This window comes from Lactuca sativa, chromosome 4 (genome assembly GCF_002870075.4).
Source record: "Lactuca sativa cultivar Salinas chromosome 4, Lsat_Salinas_v11, whole genome shotgun sequence".
Taxonomy (NCBI): Eukaryota; Viridiplantae; Streptophyta; class Magnoliopsida; order Asterales; family Asteraceae; genus Lactuca; species Lactuca sativa.
In genome coordinates this window covers 382897373-382916904 of record NC_056626.2, presented here as the reverse complement: position 1 = coordinate 382916904, position 19532 = coordinate 382897373, and the positions used below count along the sequence as shown (strand labels likewise).

At 33.5% G+C, this 19532-nt stretch overlaps 1 protein-coding gene across 1 annotated transcript; it reads right to left on the bottom strand.

The window, feature by feature from the left end:
• Positions 1-1661: 1661 nt before the first annotated feature.
• Positions 1662-6322, bottom strand: LOC111885686 (agamous-like MADS-box protein MADS2). The gene is made up of 8 exons (XM_023881933.3): positions 5850-6322; positions 4359-4437; positions 4011-4075; positions 3828-3927; positions 3457-3498; positions 3312-3353; positions 3055-3212; positions 1662-2021 (listed from the first exon to the last, which is right to left on the bottom strand). The coding sequence occupies exons 1-8, from the start codon at positions 6032-6034 to the stop codon at positions 1937-1939; spliced, it is 756 nt and encodes a 251-aa protein (XP_023737701.1). The 5' UTR covers positions 6035-6322; the 3' UTR covers positions 1662-1936.
• Between the last annotated feature and the right edge of the window lie 13210 nt (positions 6323-19532).

The window sequence follows — 19532 nt, the reverse complement described above, 5'->3', positions numbered from 1 at the left end:
TGTTATCGTTGCTACTATTGTTTGTTGTATAGTTGACATGTTAGTTACTTGGTGTGAGTTGACTATGCTTAGTACTAGCTATTCATTTACTCATTTCATATTATAGATGAAGCCAGTGATTTTTTTTGTGAGTTGTTAAGTGTTCATGACTTTTGTTGTGTCGTTACCCTATGTGGTTTGTTGTTTCGTCATCAATGGAGTATGATGAAAACTATATATCATTCTATATGGATAAGTGGGTACTAGATAGTTATCTACTCATAGGTGTATGTTAGAAGGTCTTTCTATTATGCATTTTTAACGTATAAGTTTACTCTATGTCGTTACACTTCACCTTTTATTTGTCTTATGACGTTTACATAAATTCCAAAAGTTGTGTGGTCACTACTGAGTTTAGGATAGATATTAGGTGCGCTATGAGGATACATGGAAGGGAGGTAATTGCATTCATTTTCGGTATATAGGGTCCAAGAAATTCATTTTCAGCGACAAGTAGTACTTGGCGTCACAAAGCCTTTTGAAAGATAAGGGTGCCTTCGAGAAGGCAAACACTAATGGTGCATGGTTGTAATCAGCTCGTGTTGTAAGGTGTTGGGTTAAGCCCATCAATGAGTGTAACCCTCATGTTTAGTTGCAATCATTGAGTTTGTAACCCTGAACAGACTGTCGGTGATAAGCCGGAGGAAGTTATGGATGATGCCAAGTCATCATGCCCATTATTCCTTTGGCAAACTACATGCTATAATGGCCGGGATAAAGGGTGGCCATCCTACAAGGGTAAGATAACTCCAAAAACCCCTCATCGGTTCAGATTGCAGGCTGCAACTCGTGTGCATGAAGCCGTAACCACTACTAATCGCCGGTCAACAATACAATGGTGTATATATTCCTGAGCTTTGTACACACTGCCCATCTTACTATGAGAGTTAGTCATGCCCAAAGTCGTTACATTAACCGCAAGGAGCGAGATACCAAAATGAGAAAAGTTAAGGTGTTGAAACTCAACTCTTAGAAAGTGGTTGGTCCTAAAACCGGACCTAGGTAGTGAAATTAATTGTGAAAAACTACCTTAAACCACCTAAAATGAACATTTTGTAAGTTATCACTTCAAATGAAATTATATATATATATATATATATATATATATATATATATATATATATATATATATATATATATATATATATATATATATATATATATATATATATATATATATAAAAGTATTTTAGGGCTCTTCGAAAATTGAAATATCTATTATCAAATAGACCTTTTACGCAATTCTAGTAAGGATTTCCAGTTTTGTGCCAAAATTTATAATTGCCATATTTCATTGGATTATTCATGAACAAATTTCATGATACCCAACACATTAGGACTGAAATCATGCTTCGCTAGCCTAATTAACATGACCCTTTTGACATCCAAGATAGTCCAATTTATGGCCATTAGATGTGCAAATGTTTGAGTATCTATAAGACTATAAACATCTTTAAAATGCCCTTCAATACCCGAACCAAAATCATCAATTTGTTTTATAACTATCACAAGTTCACAACGATGTCTAAATACCGTTCATTACCAAAACCAAGATCGTCAATTTATTTAATAACTATCACAAGATAATATGATGCCAAATTTTCTTTTTTAAAACAACCATGGAAACATGAACAAAGAACATATCCAACGTTTAGGGAAATTATAATATGCACACAAAAAACTTAAGACTTTGTAAATTAAAAAAAAAAAAGGTTGTTCCTTTTTGTGTTTCTTCAATGGTACTAGGTTCTTACATATCACACATAATTCAGCCAAAATTATTATAGATCATGCTTATTGTAGATTTTATATCACCAAAAAAGGATCGAGAGGGTTGACCAGATTAATAGAGCTTCATTGACCATGTCAATGTGAAAAGTCAAACTGAAATCCATTTTCAAAGCATCCATCCAGGCACTATTCCATTGACATTTTGTCCACTTGTTGATGCTGCTATCTGGCTTGAACCTATTGTGTTATACCTGCAAATTAATTTTGATTTTTATAAAAAAATAATAATAATAAACCCAAGCACAAAGTACAAATTATATGTAAATTGTCTAAGATACACTTTAATCATGGTTTTTTACGAAGCAAGTAATGATGTAAAATATAAAACTACATAACGATTGATAAATTTAATCATTTTGTTACAGAAACCCAACACCCTCCTACCATTTCACATAAAAATTCCTTTTTTTTTTATTAATATAAAAATTCTTATTCTTGATATGTGTCAAGTGTGCTTTTTTTTTTTTTTTTTTGTAAATATCTAATTATTATTCATTAATTAAATAATTATTATCCTCATTCTCTAATGAAAGTATCGATCAAAATAATATGTCGAATTTCTTAAACATCAGAAAAAAAAATCTGATTTTATTTAAAACCACGTTGACGTCCAGTGTATATATATATATATATATATATATATATATATATATATATATATATATATATATATATATATATATATATATATATATATATATATATATATATATATATATATATATATATATATATATATATATATATATATATATATCATCAAAGATCAAAGATGAGGTGACAACATAATCGATTTCATTTCCGATTTAATTTTGTTTACTAGTTATATATTTTATCATCAAGTTCTCATATTAACAAAAGTCTAAATGCTAGATAAAAGTATCATGTTTATTATTTACTTATGTATTATAACATCCAATTTTATTTTTCTATTACAACATTCTAATTTCTAGCATTGTATTTTTTTTCTCAGTAGGACAAATATAACCTTAACATCTGGTTTTTGAATGATTTTTTATTTAGGTTGATAAATTGATATCGATACAATTGGATAGAATTACTAAAAAGAATAGTATAATTAATTTTTTTTTAAAGAAAATAGGTTGTCATTTATGCGTTTAACCCTTTTAATTACTAAATTTTGAATAAATAATACTCAAAAGATCTAATTTTAATTTATCGGAAATTGGGCAAATTAGTAATTTTGGCGTCAAGAATTAATACCCCATTTGCAAATTAGAGTTGCAGTCTAGAGGCTGAAAGAAGCCCTGAGGTTGAGGATGCTGATCCTGGTGATGTTGATGATGTTGCGCAAATGAATTACCATTTTCTCCTCCTGCCCATGAAGGCCCTGCTTGGTTTTCTGCATAAAATTCTTCCAACTACAAGAACAAAAAAATTAGTTATTTTCCTCTAACAATTGTTTCTAGATTATATTATGATTAAATAGTAAATACTTTGATCCATGGATGTTCTTATACCTTATTCTGCAAAGCTTTATTAGCTTCAAGCCACATCCTTTCCTGTGATTTCATGATCGATTTAATTGTAATTAGGTAAATATAATAATATTATTTATTTTTATTTTGAAGACAATTTGAATCTTGAAGACGAGAAGTACAATACCTTTACTTGAAGATCAGAAAGACGATCCAACATTGATTGAGTCTGCATTTTTAAGCATACGATCATACAGATTTGTACACATTTTCAAAAATAGATCCGGTTTAACCATTAAGAAACTTTAAATTTCACCAAAAATAAATATTTGGATTTTTTTAGAAATCGGAGAAGTATGTAATTAAGGAATTGATGTAAGAAAACTGATTATTAAAATGAAATGTAAAGTTTTGTAAATATCTTAGTTTTTTAGTCGAATAATTAACTCTATGTGAATCTTGAAATCGTAACACTTTTTGATTGCATATCCAAATATTCCCAAAGATTATGAAGTTTTATAGAAAATTTTCAAAAAATATTTGGTGACTTTTAATTACCCTTATGGAACGAATTTGCCTCAGAGTGGAGTCAAGTTGGCGCTCGAGTTGCTCGAGCTCTTTTAGATTTAGTGGCCCTAAATCTTCCCCAAATAGTTGCCTATATGATAAGAATGTTGTTAGCCTCAATAAATAAATAAGTACAAATTAAATCTTTACTATAGTCACAAAAACACTAATTACCTTTGGTATTGTTGTAGAGACTCGTATTTGGCTTTTAGTTTCATGTACTCCTTGTAGCTGCTTTGCTAAATTATCAAAAGAATAAACCATTTAGAATACGAGAGTCGAATATAGTAAAGATACGCGTCTTGATCCCATTAACATGATATAAAATGGCAACACAAATAAAAAATAATTTTTTTAGTAGCCGAAAACAAAATACATATATATTTTAAGAACTAGCTAAGAGTAAGCAAAAGAAAAAAAATGGTTAAAGTGCTAAGAAAAATTTAGATATAGGATCACAAACGACAGTTAATCCAAAATAACTAACTGTCTTTTTCATAGAAATAAAAAATAATATCATACCTCGGCATCATTAGCGGTCCGATTCACTTCCATTGAACTATAAGTGCAATTCTGATACCTTTCGAGCATCTTGAGCATACTGAGATACAATAAAATTATAACAAAGAAAATTTCTCATTAGCGTTCGTTTATTTTATGTTAAAATTGGTCTAAGAGTATTTCAAAATTAAGTTTCTAATCGAAAGGTGAAATCATTCGATTCTTGAAATTAACTCATTTAAAACATGAAAACTTGTTCACTAAGACATTAATTAAATAATTATTCACTTTTGTGGATTTTTGTCCCATGAAGATCTATTGGTCCATGTTGTTTCAAATGTTTATTATAGTATATAAGACATGATCCATCGTATCATTGCAAAAACACAAAATTATGATCATCTAAGTATCATACCTTTTTAAGACATATAAGATCCATGTTTTATTTAACGCAATGCCATTAAACCTTCTAATCTTAACTTGCATAACATATTTGTATTTGTCAAACTTGAAGTAAAATAAAGTGTGTACGTATCGATTCGACTCTTCAATATCAAAAGTTCGAAAACCCATGATTCAATCAGTCACGTTTTTTACTATACACAACCCTAGTCTCTATAAATAGGGGGAAATTTTAAAATAATATAAAAGAGAAAAAGTCCACTAGCCATGATCATGAACTAGATAAAGTGGGTAGTGATCGAGTAGCTAGGGTTTATTACAATGATCAATGATTTTTATATGCTAAATCATCTTATTAATTCCCAAATCCAAAAAGCATGTTACATTGATTTGAAATGAGAAAAGGACAAAACAAAATCTATGATTGGATGATTTTGTCTTTGAAAATTGTGCTGAAAATTAGGGTTCCAAGAGAAAATTAGGTAAAGATTTTGTTCTTCAGTCTATCAATTCAATGAACTCTCAGCTCTAATCCCCACAAAATCTAATAACCACCAATTAATTCTACACAACAACGAAAAAGAAACCGATCAAACGAACAGGATTTAGAACGAAATTAAGATCGTTAACAAAAGGTAAAGATCGGTGATGATTGCTATTGATAAATGTAGTTAGTTTCTTAAAAACAACAACGATTCATCGATTTTGATGCGAAAAAACTCACATTAAAATATAAAAAAAAATCTTACTTTTGTTGCGAAACTGAATCGTATCAATCAAGACCCGAAAGATAATTCATTTCCAAATAAAAACCAAAATCAAAAGTAAAATTCTTCCCAATTTCTTGTTTTTACTTCATAAACACATGAGATCTACTCAAGTCCTAGATTACTAAACCTAATTTCAACCCTGAAGTATAAAATTTCGAAAAGAGAAAACCTTAACTTGTTAAAACACAAACCATTTAGTTATTCAAGTTGTGGGTGTTATATCAAATCACTAAAAAAGCTTAAAAGAATCTAAATCCATGATCATCAAGAAACGTATAACCCACATCAGATCTGCAAAAAGAAACACACACAAAAACAAACACAGAGTAAAGATGTGTACTTGGAAGTGCTGCAGAACTCATAAAGCTTCCCACGATTCGAAAAGATGATAAGAGCGACTTCGGCATCACAAAGAACAGAGAGTTCATAGGCTTTCTTCAGAAGTCCATTTCTTCTTTTAGCAAAAGTCACCTGCCGATTTATCTTATTTTCGATCCTCTTCAGTTCCACTCTTCCCCTCCCCATATCTCTTCAAGATTTCACCAACAAGAAACCCAAATCTTGAAGTTCTTCAACACCCAAAACCGAATCAAAATCAATACTGAAGTCGAAATAAAGAAGAAAGAAAGAAAGAAAGAAACTTGTAGTGATGTTGCGTCAAGATCATACAAGAAAAAAAATCTTGAAATTTTTGAGAAAAAACACACACACGAACAGAGATGGGTTGTGGATTGAATCTCGGATTCTCTCTATTTAGGGTTTTCAAGACTTTTTTTCTTTCATATTTGATACCCAGAAATGAAATTTAGGGTTGGTGTTGTTTGCATCTTCAAAGCTTCATGCTTTTTAACCTATTTGAGAAACACAAGCAAGCATCATCTGACGGAGACGAATCCCACTCGCAATACAGCGCGTGTTCAACACGCTTGTAAGAGTAAGTGATTGAGGTGAGCGCGTCGTTGAGTCAATGGTGAATTATTAGTTTTTACAGATAAAATACATCAACATATGTCACCAACCTTAAATAGGTATCACACGTGTCAGCTCATGACAGGTCCAAATCATAGGATTTCTTTTCTATTTATTGTTATTGTTTGTATTATTTTTCTTTTTATGCTTTTATACGTACAATTTTTGCTGTATGATATTATGGACTGAAGCTGTAAAAGTTAGTTTTATAGTCTTTCATAAAAAATAAAATAAAATAAAAACTTTTTAGCATTAAGATGATCATATCTACATTTTTTTTTATAACTTTTTGGTTCTAAATTTATCATGATTTTCTTACCTTAAATAATCATCATTTTCATGTACAATGAGTTTTCAGTGAAAAAGACAGAGCCTAAGATAATGTACTATATGAAGTTGAAGTATTTCTGTATTTGATCTTATAATAGTCTGTGTCAACTATTTACAAGACGATTTTTATAGTAACATGATATGGTATTATAATTTATATTAAAAATGGTATTTTTCGCCCTTAAACATCAACACTAACATGTCTTATTGCAAATTTATGGTTCAGACCATAACCTTAATTAAGATTTACACATTTTAAACGTTAGAACCAAAGTGCAAAGAACGTGTTATATTAGATCGATACCCTAAATTTAAAGTAAAACATATAAATCGTACTTTTGTGTTTGCAAACTACGAAAAAGTTGACATTATCTAATATCTATAATTAAAGTTTACTTTTATCAAAGGGTTTTTATTTATCAAAACTAATTTGAACAATTGCTAAAGTGTTATTTATTAGCTTATGGCTTAGTATATATATATATATATATATATATATATATATATATATATATATATATATATATATATATATATATATATATATATATATATATATATATATATATATATATATATATATATATATATATATATATATATATATATATATATATATATATATATATATATATATATGCCAAAGGGGTTGTCGAACAATTAGTTACTTAAAACTAGATGAATGCCGGTGTTGATAAAAAAAGAATTTTGCAATTTTAAATATTCATAAATATATGTTATTAAAAACTAAAAAGTTAAACATATAATTTAAAACATTATGACAAGAGAAAGAAACATTTCATAACTAGAATACGGAATGCTGAAATATATGTTTGTAACTAGTTGTGAAACCCGTATATTATACGGGTTGATTAAAACAAAATATTAAATAGAAACGATTAAATGAGAAGTTTATTTGAATTTGAAATTTGAAATAAATAAAAATTATGAGAAAAAAAACATGCAAAAAATAAATAAATTAAAATTATTGTTTAGTTATCAGACCCGTATACTAAACATGTTAATTATAACAAAATATTAAACACAAAGGTTTAAACTGTAAATTTATTTGAAATTGAAATTGAAATTTAAAATTTAAAATTTGAAATTAATATCATTATGGTATGTTTAATTTATGGAAACTAATTAATAATATATTAAAAATGGAAAATGAAATAAATGACAAGTGGAAAATAAATATATCTCTAAATTATGACAAAATGACATGTGGCAAATTGAATGAGAAAAGGACATGTGGCAAAATCATTCTTATTTATTAGGATAAATATTTTAATGTAAATGTAATTTAGAAATTAATTATGTAGTGTAAGATAAATAACCATACAATTTTAATTATATTTACCCATGAGTTTTGCATTTTAATATTATGAATAATTTTCAATGTAACTATGTATTTAACTATTATTACACTAGAATAATTTTAACATTATATATGTATGATGATTTTTAAACTCCACAATGATGGCTTTTTCAAATACCCACAATTGGTTTCTCTCTTCCATATATTAATTCTAAAAATCTTTTGAACTTTGTTCAGTTTAACACAATATTATATCATAAAAAAATGTGTTTGAAAGTGGAAGAGTTATAGCTTAAAATTAAAATAATAAGAATGTCTAGTGCATTAAAAAACTAACAAGTTAATTAACATGGTTTAACATAAATATACTTTACACTTCTAATTGTATTTTTGTTAACCTACCCATTGTCTTTAAAATTTTAATAAATTTTGTGTTCTATAAGTCTTTTATAAGAGATATAGATCCACTACAATCTAATAACTTGGTCTGTTTAAATAATCAATAGTTTTCACCTAGTAATTTCGATTTACCTGCATAGATAGTTAGATTTGATCATTTGATTATAAACTTATCTTGTATGCTACTATAAATGCATTAATATATGAACTAAAAAAAATACATTTTCAGATGTAATTTCCCTTTTTTAACCAAATGCAAACAATTGTGGTTGATAATAGTAATTTTCTTTAAAAAGAATGTAAACCGTTTATAATTTTTATATCAAATTTGGTCGGAGTAGTACAATCGTGTTTTATGACATTGGTCTTCAGTGGTCATATCTGTTCAGTTTACTGTCCCAAAAGAATTATATAATATACCACATCCAGGACAAAAAGGATAAAATGTTAAAAATCGAGATTCTACAGGGGGCAAAGATGTGCAAAAATATAAAAGGGGGAAATAATAAGAAGTACAAAATCAATGAAGGGTTGAAGTTGTACGTTATTGGAAATACGGTGTAATCGTTGTGCACTTGTCATATCAACACGTGGTATTGCCAGTAAGTGATATTAACGTCCACTATATCAAATCCAATAAGATTTCAACACGTAGCTATTATTATTATTATAATAGTTTTAAAGTTTTCAAAAAGGCCCCCCCACCGGGAAAGACAAACAAAAGGTGCAGTCATTTCGCCCCCCTTATTTTATTATTTTATTTCTATGATGATCAAATCACACTTTTATATTGTCATAAATATTTTAACAGGTTTTCAATGTATCTTAATAAATGAAAATGACTTTGTCACATGTCTTTTTTTCATTCATTTGGACACATGACATTTTTTAAAATTTTAAATTTTTCTATTTTCCACTTGTCATTTTATTGTATTTTTGATTTTATTAAATTAAAATCCACATTTAATATATAAGGTAATATATATATATATATATATATATATATATATATATATATATATATATATATATATATATATATATATAAGGTATTTATTAGAAAATAGTTTATATATGTAATGTATCTAATGCATTAAAGTCTCATTAATTTTAATAATTCAAAAAATTTCTTATTTTTCTTATAAATTTAAAGTTTTCAAATTGTTAAAACTTTATATTTAATTTTTTTTAAATAAACTCATGTAATACATCGGTCTCACACCTAGTATTTAACATAATTTGAGATTTTTCGTGTTATGAGTTGATAAAGAAGTAAAGGACTAGTTACCTCTTTTTTAACATCTCAATTTTCAAAGGAAAATTTACTTTTACAAGAATAACAAAGCCTTAACATTATATAAAAATACTATTTAATTTTGTTTGTATAAAAATATCAATAAATTATATACTTGTGCACAAATAATCAATGTTACAACCAATTTTCGAATGACACGAACGTAAGGTTAAGCCTCAAGTCATATGTCATGATGTTTTTGAGATCTGAAATTTTTATATATTTTAAAAAAGATGAAATTGTATAATTATAAAATTATATCAAATATATCATTTTTTTTAAAAGTGTCAACAAAAATCAATTGTTTCATGTCTGATCAGAAAAAAAAAATCACGTTTTGAAAAAAAAAACCTTGGACCATAACACAACAAGACGCACATTAACACATAATTTTAATGTCACGCTTAACGAACCTGTGTCATTACACACCTTTTAGAATCATGCATTTTTTTAACCGAAAAATATAAATATATATAATCTACACCTAATTTCACTTATGGTAACGACGGAACTTGAAGCTTCGACCTCAAGGAGGGAGAACACCACCTGATACCGTTGGGTAGAAGTTCTTTGGCTTTTAGAAACCATGCATATAACCATTAAAGTTTACCGTTTGTACACAAAACACTAACAAAATGTAGTATTTATACATATTATTGAGTTGGTGATGGAAAAGTGTATTTTTGAAGAAACGATTAACTTTAATAATCATTTGTATATAATGCAATAATTTATTGGTAAATTTAAACAAAACAAAATTAAATTATATTTTGAAAAAATAAGAAAACATGTAAAAAATTTTGTTGTTAATATAATACTAGGGATGAGCAAAAGAACCGAACCGGCCGGTACCGACCCGAACCGAACCGGACCGGGAAACCGGCTTCGACCAAAATGAAGAACCGAACCGGCCCGACGGTTCTACCGGTTCCGGTTCCGGGTCCGGTTTTTGTCGGTTTTTCGAGTTTGGAACCGGCTAAATTTTGATGTATCCAACGACTAAATTACTTTGCGTTTTATTGGTTTTTCGAGTACGGTTTTTGCCGGTTTTTCGAGTAATTCCAACGACTAAATTACTTTGCGTTTTATTGGTTATTTATGAACAAGTGGATGTTTAAATACTAGTAAATAATCAACATTTTAATAATCAACATTTTAATAAACGATTCAACATTCAAGCAAATTAACCATGGATCTTTTATTTAAATTATTACAAGCAAATTAAACATGGATGTCGTCAAAGTTATGTTATTAAGTATCCAACATTCAAACATTCAACATTCAAAATACACTTTCGACATTCAAAATATACTTCCAAGTTTCACCAACAAAAAAAACAAAGTCTAATATGTGGATTCCAATATTTCTTTGACATTTTGACTAATTCCCCGATCTCTTCTCCGTTAGCTTCAAGTTGTGTATAACATCCACAATGTCTATATATAATACAAAAGAAAAATGTTATTACTTACTAAAATGTAACAAATACTAATAAGAAGTTAAAAATAAGATGTAACAAGTATTAGTGTATTACCGATAGCGAGGTCATTGTCAGCTAACACATCGTGCACTTCGTCGTAGTCATATATAGGCAAGCTACTCTTTCTTAGCCAATCTTGAGTGCATATCAATGCCTCCACAATCACAACGGACAAATTAGTACGGTAGTCGGTAATTACTCGACGACCGTTACTGAATGTGGATTTGGATGCTACGGTGGAAATTTGCATCCCCAAAATATCTATTAATAAACAAATTAGTGTATAATACATGACACAAATTTATAAATTAAAAATGTAAATTAGAGTAAAAGAAGGTCAATACCTCTTGCCATTCAAGCAACGATCGGGAACCGCACCGCATTATTTTTCCACCATGTGAGGATATCATATCCTTTGTCAAATCCGATTGGGTCCTCGTTTAAGTATCGTTGCAATTGACTTTCTGACGAAGTCGAGGGGAAACTTCCCGAAGTCATATAGCTTCCAAAGAATTCGTTTTCGTCATCAAAATTAACAACTTCTTCGGGAGTTTCTTGTTGAGACGATGAGGTCATGTTTGACCTTTCCAAGTATTTCTTGAAAAACTTGTCCAATTTGCATTCGATATCAATAACATTTGCACGTGCTTTGGATTCTATCTCATCAGCGGACATCTTTTTATCTTTGTTCTTGGCTTTAAGCATTTGGGTAAAAACAACTTTCATAAACTTTGACTTGCATTGAGGATCTAACAATGTCGCAAAGAAGACATAATCACTTATAGTATCATAGTCACCCCAATATTTGTCATATTTATCTTTCATATCCGGTACCATAAACATAAAATCTGGGTTGGTTTCATGTTTTCTAAGATGTTGCTCTATATCTAGGATCTCCCGGGTATACGTATGGAAGATAGGCTTGTTGAACACGAAACTTTTTCAGTTTTCTTCTTAAACTTCTCAAGGAACTCCATCATCTTTTTAATCATCTCAAAATCTGAATGTGATGGTACCCTTCCCACAGTTTTCTGAAACATTGGATCTACAAAAAAGAACAAAAAAATCAGATTAAGTTTTATTGTTGTTAGGAAAAAAATCAGATTTGACACCCTTCCTTGCGGGGTTTGTAACTCATTCAATTTTTAACCAAATCAAGCGTTTTTATAGTCTAAACCCAACTACAAATCCTAATCTACATGTAGGAAAAAGATTCAGGTAAAAAAAAAGTTAAATTGAATGAGTTATGCATATTTGAACAACAAAATCAGATCACGTTTTATTGCTGTTAGAAAAAAAAAATCAAATTTGACACCCTTCCTTGCGGGGCTTGTAACTCATTCAATTTTTAACCAAATCAAGCGTTTTTATAGTCTAAATTCAACTACAAATCCTAATTTACATGTAGGAAAAAGATTCAGGTCAAAACAAGTTAAATTGAATGAGTTATGCACATTTGAACAACAAAATCAGATCACGTTTTATTGCTGTTAGAAAAAAAAAATCAGATTTGACACCCTTCCTTGCGGGGCTTGTAACTCATTCAATTTTTAACCAAATCAAGCGTTTTTATAGTCTAAACTCAACTACAAATCCTAATCTACATGTAGGAAAAAGATTCAAATTAAAACAAGTTAAATTGAATGAGTTATGCACAATTCAAAATTTGGACAGATTGCTAAAGAAGTAAATATTGCTAATTTTAGTGCTGAAATATATTCGATTTTATTTACCTTGATGGCTATATTCAAGAAATGCGTCTTTCACATCGTATGCTGATCTTAGCAATTCAAAGGTAGAGTTCCACCTTGTTGGAGTTTCACCATACAAAAACCTTTGACTTTCTACAGCCGCATCCTTCATGGCTTGTTTAAAGGTCTTGATCCGTTGCGGGGAGGCTCTAATGTATTTCACCGCATCTTGTAGGTTTTTTACATGATAAACTTCGTGTTTTAACCCCATTTTCACAACTAGGTTTATGATATGAGCCATACACTTAATGTGAAAATGTTTTCCATTCTCGTAAATACCCGGTAGTTCTTTCACAATGATGTTGATTGTCGCGTCATTTGTCTTGGCATTATCAACGGTCATCGTCATGACATTCTTAATCCCCCACTCGTTTATGCAAATTAGCAACTCCCGGGCCATGTCTTCAGCTTTGTGAGTATCAACCTCTCTAAAGTTGACTACCCTTTTGTGCATGACAAAATCTTCGGTAATGAAGTTGGCCGTGACAACCATATAATTTATCTTTTGACACGAGGATGTCCACGTGTCGGTTGTCAAGTGGATGGCTGTTTTGGGGTTGCTCAAATGTTTGTACAACTTCTGCCTCTCCATTAAATAGAATGACACAACATCACGAGAAATTTTATGCCTTGAAGGCAATTTCACCCTACCATTGAGGGCGTTTACAAATTCTATGAATGCCTCGTTTTCAATGAATTTAAATGGTAGTTCCCCGATGGTGAAAAAGCCTAGCAAGGCAAGTTGGATCCTAGTATCATCATGTTTCCATGTGTATACATGACCCTCACCATTAGGAGCTTTCGTAAATGACAACTTTTGTTGTTTGTCATCAACTTGTTTCGGTATGTTGTCTGGATTTAACTTGCACCCATTAAAATGCTTGTTTATTGAAGTTGTACCATTCCGGTTTGGATCCGTGGCTAGTAAATGTAAACAATAATTACATTCGGCCCACTTTCTTTCAATTCCATCGTCCTCCTTTATCCATTCGATCTCGAAGTATTTCCAAACATGAGCGGTACAATTATCTCTACCCTCACCTCGTCTGGTTGGGTTAATCCGGTCCCTTAACTCCTTTTGAGTCTTTTTTTTTTTTTTTTTTTTTTGTTTTTGGGTTTTGGTTTTGTTGGGTATTTTCCTTGTGTTCGTTTTTGTGGTGGTAGTGGTTTTTTTGTTTGTGTTGGTTTTTTTGGTTGTCTTTGTTTTTGTGGGGTTGCAAATTTTCGTTTTTTTGAAGGTTGTTGTTCTTGTGGCTCCTCTTCTTGGTTTGATTCATCACTTGGTATAACATTCCATGCCGGTGTTTCTTCTATATAATCTTCTTCTGAATCTTCTCCATAATCCTATATTCTCAAAATAAAACATACAATAAGTCATATTACGTTTAAATGCTGAAAAATAAATATAAAAAAAAACAGATTTGACACCCTTCATTGCGGGGCTTGTAACTCATTCAGTTTTCAACCAAATCAAACGTTTTTATAGTCTAAGCTCAACTACAAATCCTAATATACATGTAGGAAAAAGATTCAGGTCAAAAAAAGTTAAATCAAATGAGTTATGCACATTTGAACAACAAAATCAGATCACGTTTTATTGCTGTTAGAAAAAAAAATCAGATTTGACACCCTTCCTTGCAGGGCTTGTAACTCATTCAATTTTTAACCAAATCAAGCGTTTTTATAGTCTAAACTCAAGTACAAATCCAAATCTACATGTAGGGAAAAGATTCAGGTCAAAAAAAGTTAAATTGAATGAGTTATGCACATTTGAACAACAAAATCAGATCACGTTTTATTGCTGTTAGAAAAAAAAATCAGATTTGATTCCCTTCCTTGCGGGGCTTGTAACTCATTCAATTTTTAATCAAATCAAGCGTTTTTATAGTCTAAACTCAACTACAAATCCTAATCTACATGTAGGAAAAATATCTAGGTCAAAAAAAGTTAAATTGAATGAGTTATGCACAATTCAAATTTTGGACAGATTGCTAAAGAAGTAAATATTGCTAATGAGCTAAATGCTAATCTTACTTGGTCATCAAAGTCTTTTCCAATCCAATTAGCCAGATTACCATCTTCATTATTGGCATCATGAACATCAGAGTTTCGGTATCTTGATGATGGTACATTTGGTAACCCATCCAAATCCTACATTGTCAATTTTACACATTAATTATATAACAAATGTTCTAAACAATTTCGTACTTTTGACAATCTTACATAATTACATTCATACTATAAACAATAAACTAATCTAACAAAAATCTTGCATGTATGTCTACAAAGTACATTGTTAAATGGGGCTTAAAACATGAAACATATATTATATGTACAACCTTTCATTCGTAAATGAGTACTCCACTATGAGACTATGATCAAGAATCAAGATCTTTTAATTAAGTAGGGATAAGAATGCATATATTTGGAATGGAGACAACAAAAGCAAAGAAAAAAAACTTGCATGCATGCTAATATGCTATTATTTGGCGAATCATTGAAGCAAATATTGAAATATATAATCTTAAAACATGAAATATAAATATATGTTCTTACTTGATCTTTATGAACATCCATAGTTTGAATCATTGAAGCAATTGAAGATGAAAATCAATGAATGATGATGAAGATTTGAAGATCGATTGAAACTTGGAGATGAAGAATTGAATGATGATGAAGAGATGTCGATTGATGGTAGAATAGCAAGTAGGGTTCGTGTAACAGCCCGGAATCTCAGGTATTATTAAATTATGTTTTAGGGTAATTTAAAAGGGGACTCGGCGAGTTGGAGCCTAGACTCGCCGAGTAGGATCGCAGACTTGGTAGCGGGATCGCGACTGGACTCGACGAGTCCAGATATGGACTCGGCGAGTCGATGCTGTCCAGCGGAAACCCTAACCGTTTGGTTTTGGAACATATATAAGGCACTTATAGGCCGTCATTGTTCGTCTTTAGTCGACTGAGAAGAACCCTAAACGGCTGTGGGCATCTAGAGCAAGATTGAAGGGTATTAGGGCTTTTGAAGAAATTGTTGTGCAAGGAGGAGAAGAGTTTTGGCTAAAGGAACAGCAAGGGATTCGAGTTCTGCGGTTTGGGGACACAGAGAGTGCGTTATTCAGGTAATATCTCGGATTCTTTCTGTATTGTTGATGTGTGTATGGATTTAGGGTTTATGGGACCCATTTGGTGATTAGATGAATTAATACATTGTTACCCAAACGACTATAACCCTGTATTAGGACCTTTAGAGGTCCAGAAGGTCCCATGCTTGTGTATTTCGGGACAAAACTTATCTCAGGAAGCAGTTTGATCGACTGCATGGCATGGACTCGCCGAGTCCGATGAACAGACTCGGCGAGTAGCTTGGAGATTTTCTGGAACTCGTCGAGCTGTTCTTCAGACTCGGCGAGTGGAGTCGGGGTGGACCCGCGATTCTTCCACGAGGATCTCGTCGAGCCAAGAGGGATACTCGACGAGTAGAAAGGGAACATCAGGGGAAGTTGGGGAGGACGTCTAGACTCGCCGAGTCGCCATGGCACTCGCCGAGTCTGGTCGAGTTGACAGTTGACCGTTGACCAGAGTTGACCTAAGTCTGACTTCTTAGGGATAGTCACACTTAGAAGATATAAGTGTTAATGAGATATGTGATGTTATAGGGAGGTTGTAGCTCGTCGGATTGTGCACGAGTGATTTCAGGATTTGCTAGCTTTCAGCATTTACGAGGTGAGTCTTCTCACTATACTGTACCCGGAAGGGTTTGACTGTGTGACCGGAAGGTCGGATATGATATGTGATATGTATGCTATATGTGGTAAGCTATTTGTTATATGTGTGCTATGTATGTCATGGGCCGGAAGGCGATTATATTATGGGCCGGAAGGCAATATGTTATGGGCCGGAAGGCGATATGTTGTGTTATGGACCGGAAGGTCGGCGTGGGTAGGGCCGGAAGGTTTACCCAGCAGGGACGGAAGTCCCCTGAGACACATGGACCGATAGGTCCGGGCCTGGAAAGGCGTATGTGCGTAAGTTGTATATTGGGGAACTCACTAAGCATTTATGCTTACAGTTGTTATGTGCGTGTTTCAGGTACTAGCGAGGACCGTGGGAAGGCGCCGGCGTGATCGATACACACTGAAGGATGTTTTCTTGATCTTGGGATTTAGACTATTTGTATTGACATAATACTTAAACTATTTATGCCTTGTTTTGGATGGAAATACTTTATTTTTAAAATCAAAAATTTGTTTTGAAAATTTGCGTTGTTACAATTGGTATCAGAGCCTTGGTTTGAGGGATTCGGGTGCACCTTCGGGGGTAACTGAACTCAAACCGAGGACTTGAGGAAACTTTTTAAATAAAGGCATAAACTTTTGTAAATGGTTTTGTGGTAAGTAAGAAAGAAGCAGTGTGTACGATCAGTCAGCGCCCGAACGGTAAAGATCCCCAAAATACCTTACAATATTATATGATATGAATTGTTATGCATGCTAGAAGACTAGGTATTCATGATAGGACTAGAGCGGCCTGATCTGTGATGCCTTAGTCTAGGGAAGTTTGCCTATATGAGATGCCTTGCTAGTATGCGGATAGATAGTGCATATCAGAAGTAGAGTACTCACTATCCGGAGTTTGGGGAGGAAGACTTGGGATGAACGCTGATGCGGTGTGGTCGGTAGTATTGGGCCCGTACTACCGAGGACACCGGGTCAGTGGGAGACCCAAGTAAGAATCCCTGGATATCGGGGACTGAGTAGGGTTGAGTATCGAGTACGATTATACTCGGTGGAATCTCTGATAGATTTATGTTGTATTTCAGAGATATCATGGTTAGACCGCGTCACGGAGCGAGTTCGAGCGGTGTGAGTGACGAGGAGATTCGTCAGATGATTCACGAGGAGGTAGCGGCGGCGATCCGGGCTGAGATCCCGGAGATGTTTGGGTCTATTAAGACCACCCTGATAGAGACGTTCGATGAGCGGTACGCCGCATTGACTGAGGCTGCAACCGCTGCAGCTACCGCAGCTGTGGCCGCTGCTAGGCCACAGGGGGGTGACTCGTTGCTGTTCCGAGAGTTCAGCAACACGAAGCCACCAGAGTTCGATGGGACGCAGGATCCGATTGCCGCGATGAGGTGGATCGCGGATATAGAGGGGTGCTTCTACACTTGTTCATGCCCGGAGCACCTGAGGGTACGGTTCGCATTGAACCAGCTCCGTCTGGGAGCGAAGGACTGGTGGAAGTTCGTGACGGCGAACTTCACTTTGGCAGAGATTACAGCAGTAACATGGGAGGGGTTTACTGCCATGTTCAGAGATGAGTACGTTCCCCCGGTGGAGAGGGAACGATTGGTTCAGGAGTTCTTAACCCTCAAGCAGGGTACTGATTCTGTTGCGGTGATCACGCGGAAGTTTCATGAAAGGGCGATGTTCTGCCCCGAGCTGGTGTCCACTGATCAGGCTCGGATGAGCCGGTACTTGGGAGTGTTGAGGAGGGATATCCGGGAGTTTGTGTCAAACTCCACTTATCATACTTTTGCTGAGCTTCAGGCGAATGCTAGGAAGCGCGAGATCGAGTTGGAGACCCAGGCCAAGGAGGAGGCCGAGTCTCAGCGGGTGGACCGGCGACCGGCTCAGTTCCAGCCGGCAGCCAAGCGGATAAAGTCCGCCGATGCGAGCAAAGGAGGTTCGAAGGGCCGCACTTGCGGAAAGTGCGGCAAGGGTCATGAGGGGGCGTGTCGATCTGGTGCTTGCTACAAGTGTGGCAAGGAGGGGCACATTGCTAGGGAGTGCCCCAAGGGATTTACGGTTTGCTTTCATTGCAACCAGACAGGCCATAGGAAGGCCGAGTGCCCTCAGCTTCTTCAGGGACCTGCACCTGCTGCCGGAGCTGTTGCGACTCGACCGGTGAAGGCCGAGACCCCGAGGGCTCGGGGAAGAGCCTTTCAGCTGACTGCGGAGGAGGTCCGCGCTGCGCCCGATGTCGTGGCAGGTATGTTGTAATTCATGTAATTATTTTAATGTCGAGATGTTATGCTTATGTTATTATATGCGTAGGTACTTTCCTTGTGAACTCTGTGCCTGCCTTAGTGTTATTTGACTCGGGTGCGAGTAGGTCCTTTGTATCTTTAGCCTTTAGTCAGCATATCAGCGTTAGTCGTGAGTCGTTGAGTCGACCTTTGAGAGTTTCTATAGCTGACGAGAAAGTGATTCATGCCACGGAGGTTCTTCGGGGATGTGTGCTAGAGATTTTCGGGGTTGAATTCCCGATTGACCTGATTCCTATTGCGATGGGTGATGTCTGTGTCATCATGGGCATGGACTGGTTGAGCCGATTCGGCGCTGTCATCGACTGTGAACGTCAGTTGGTGACTATACGAGACCACAGTGGGGGAGTTCTTTCGGTGTACGGCGAGGGTACCCGTTCGGGATCTGCTTTTTGTTCGGCCGCTAGGGCGAGGCAGTGCCTACAGCAGGGCT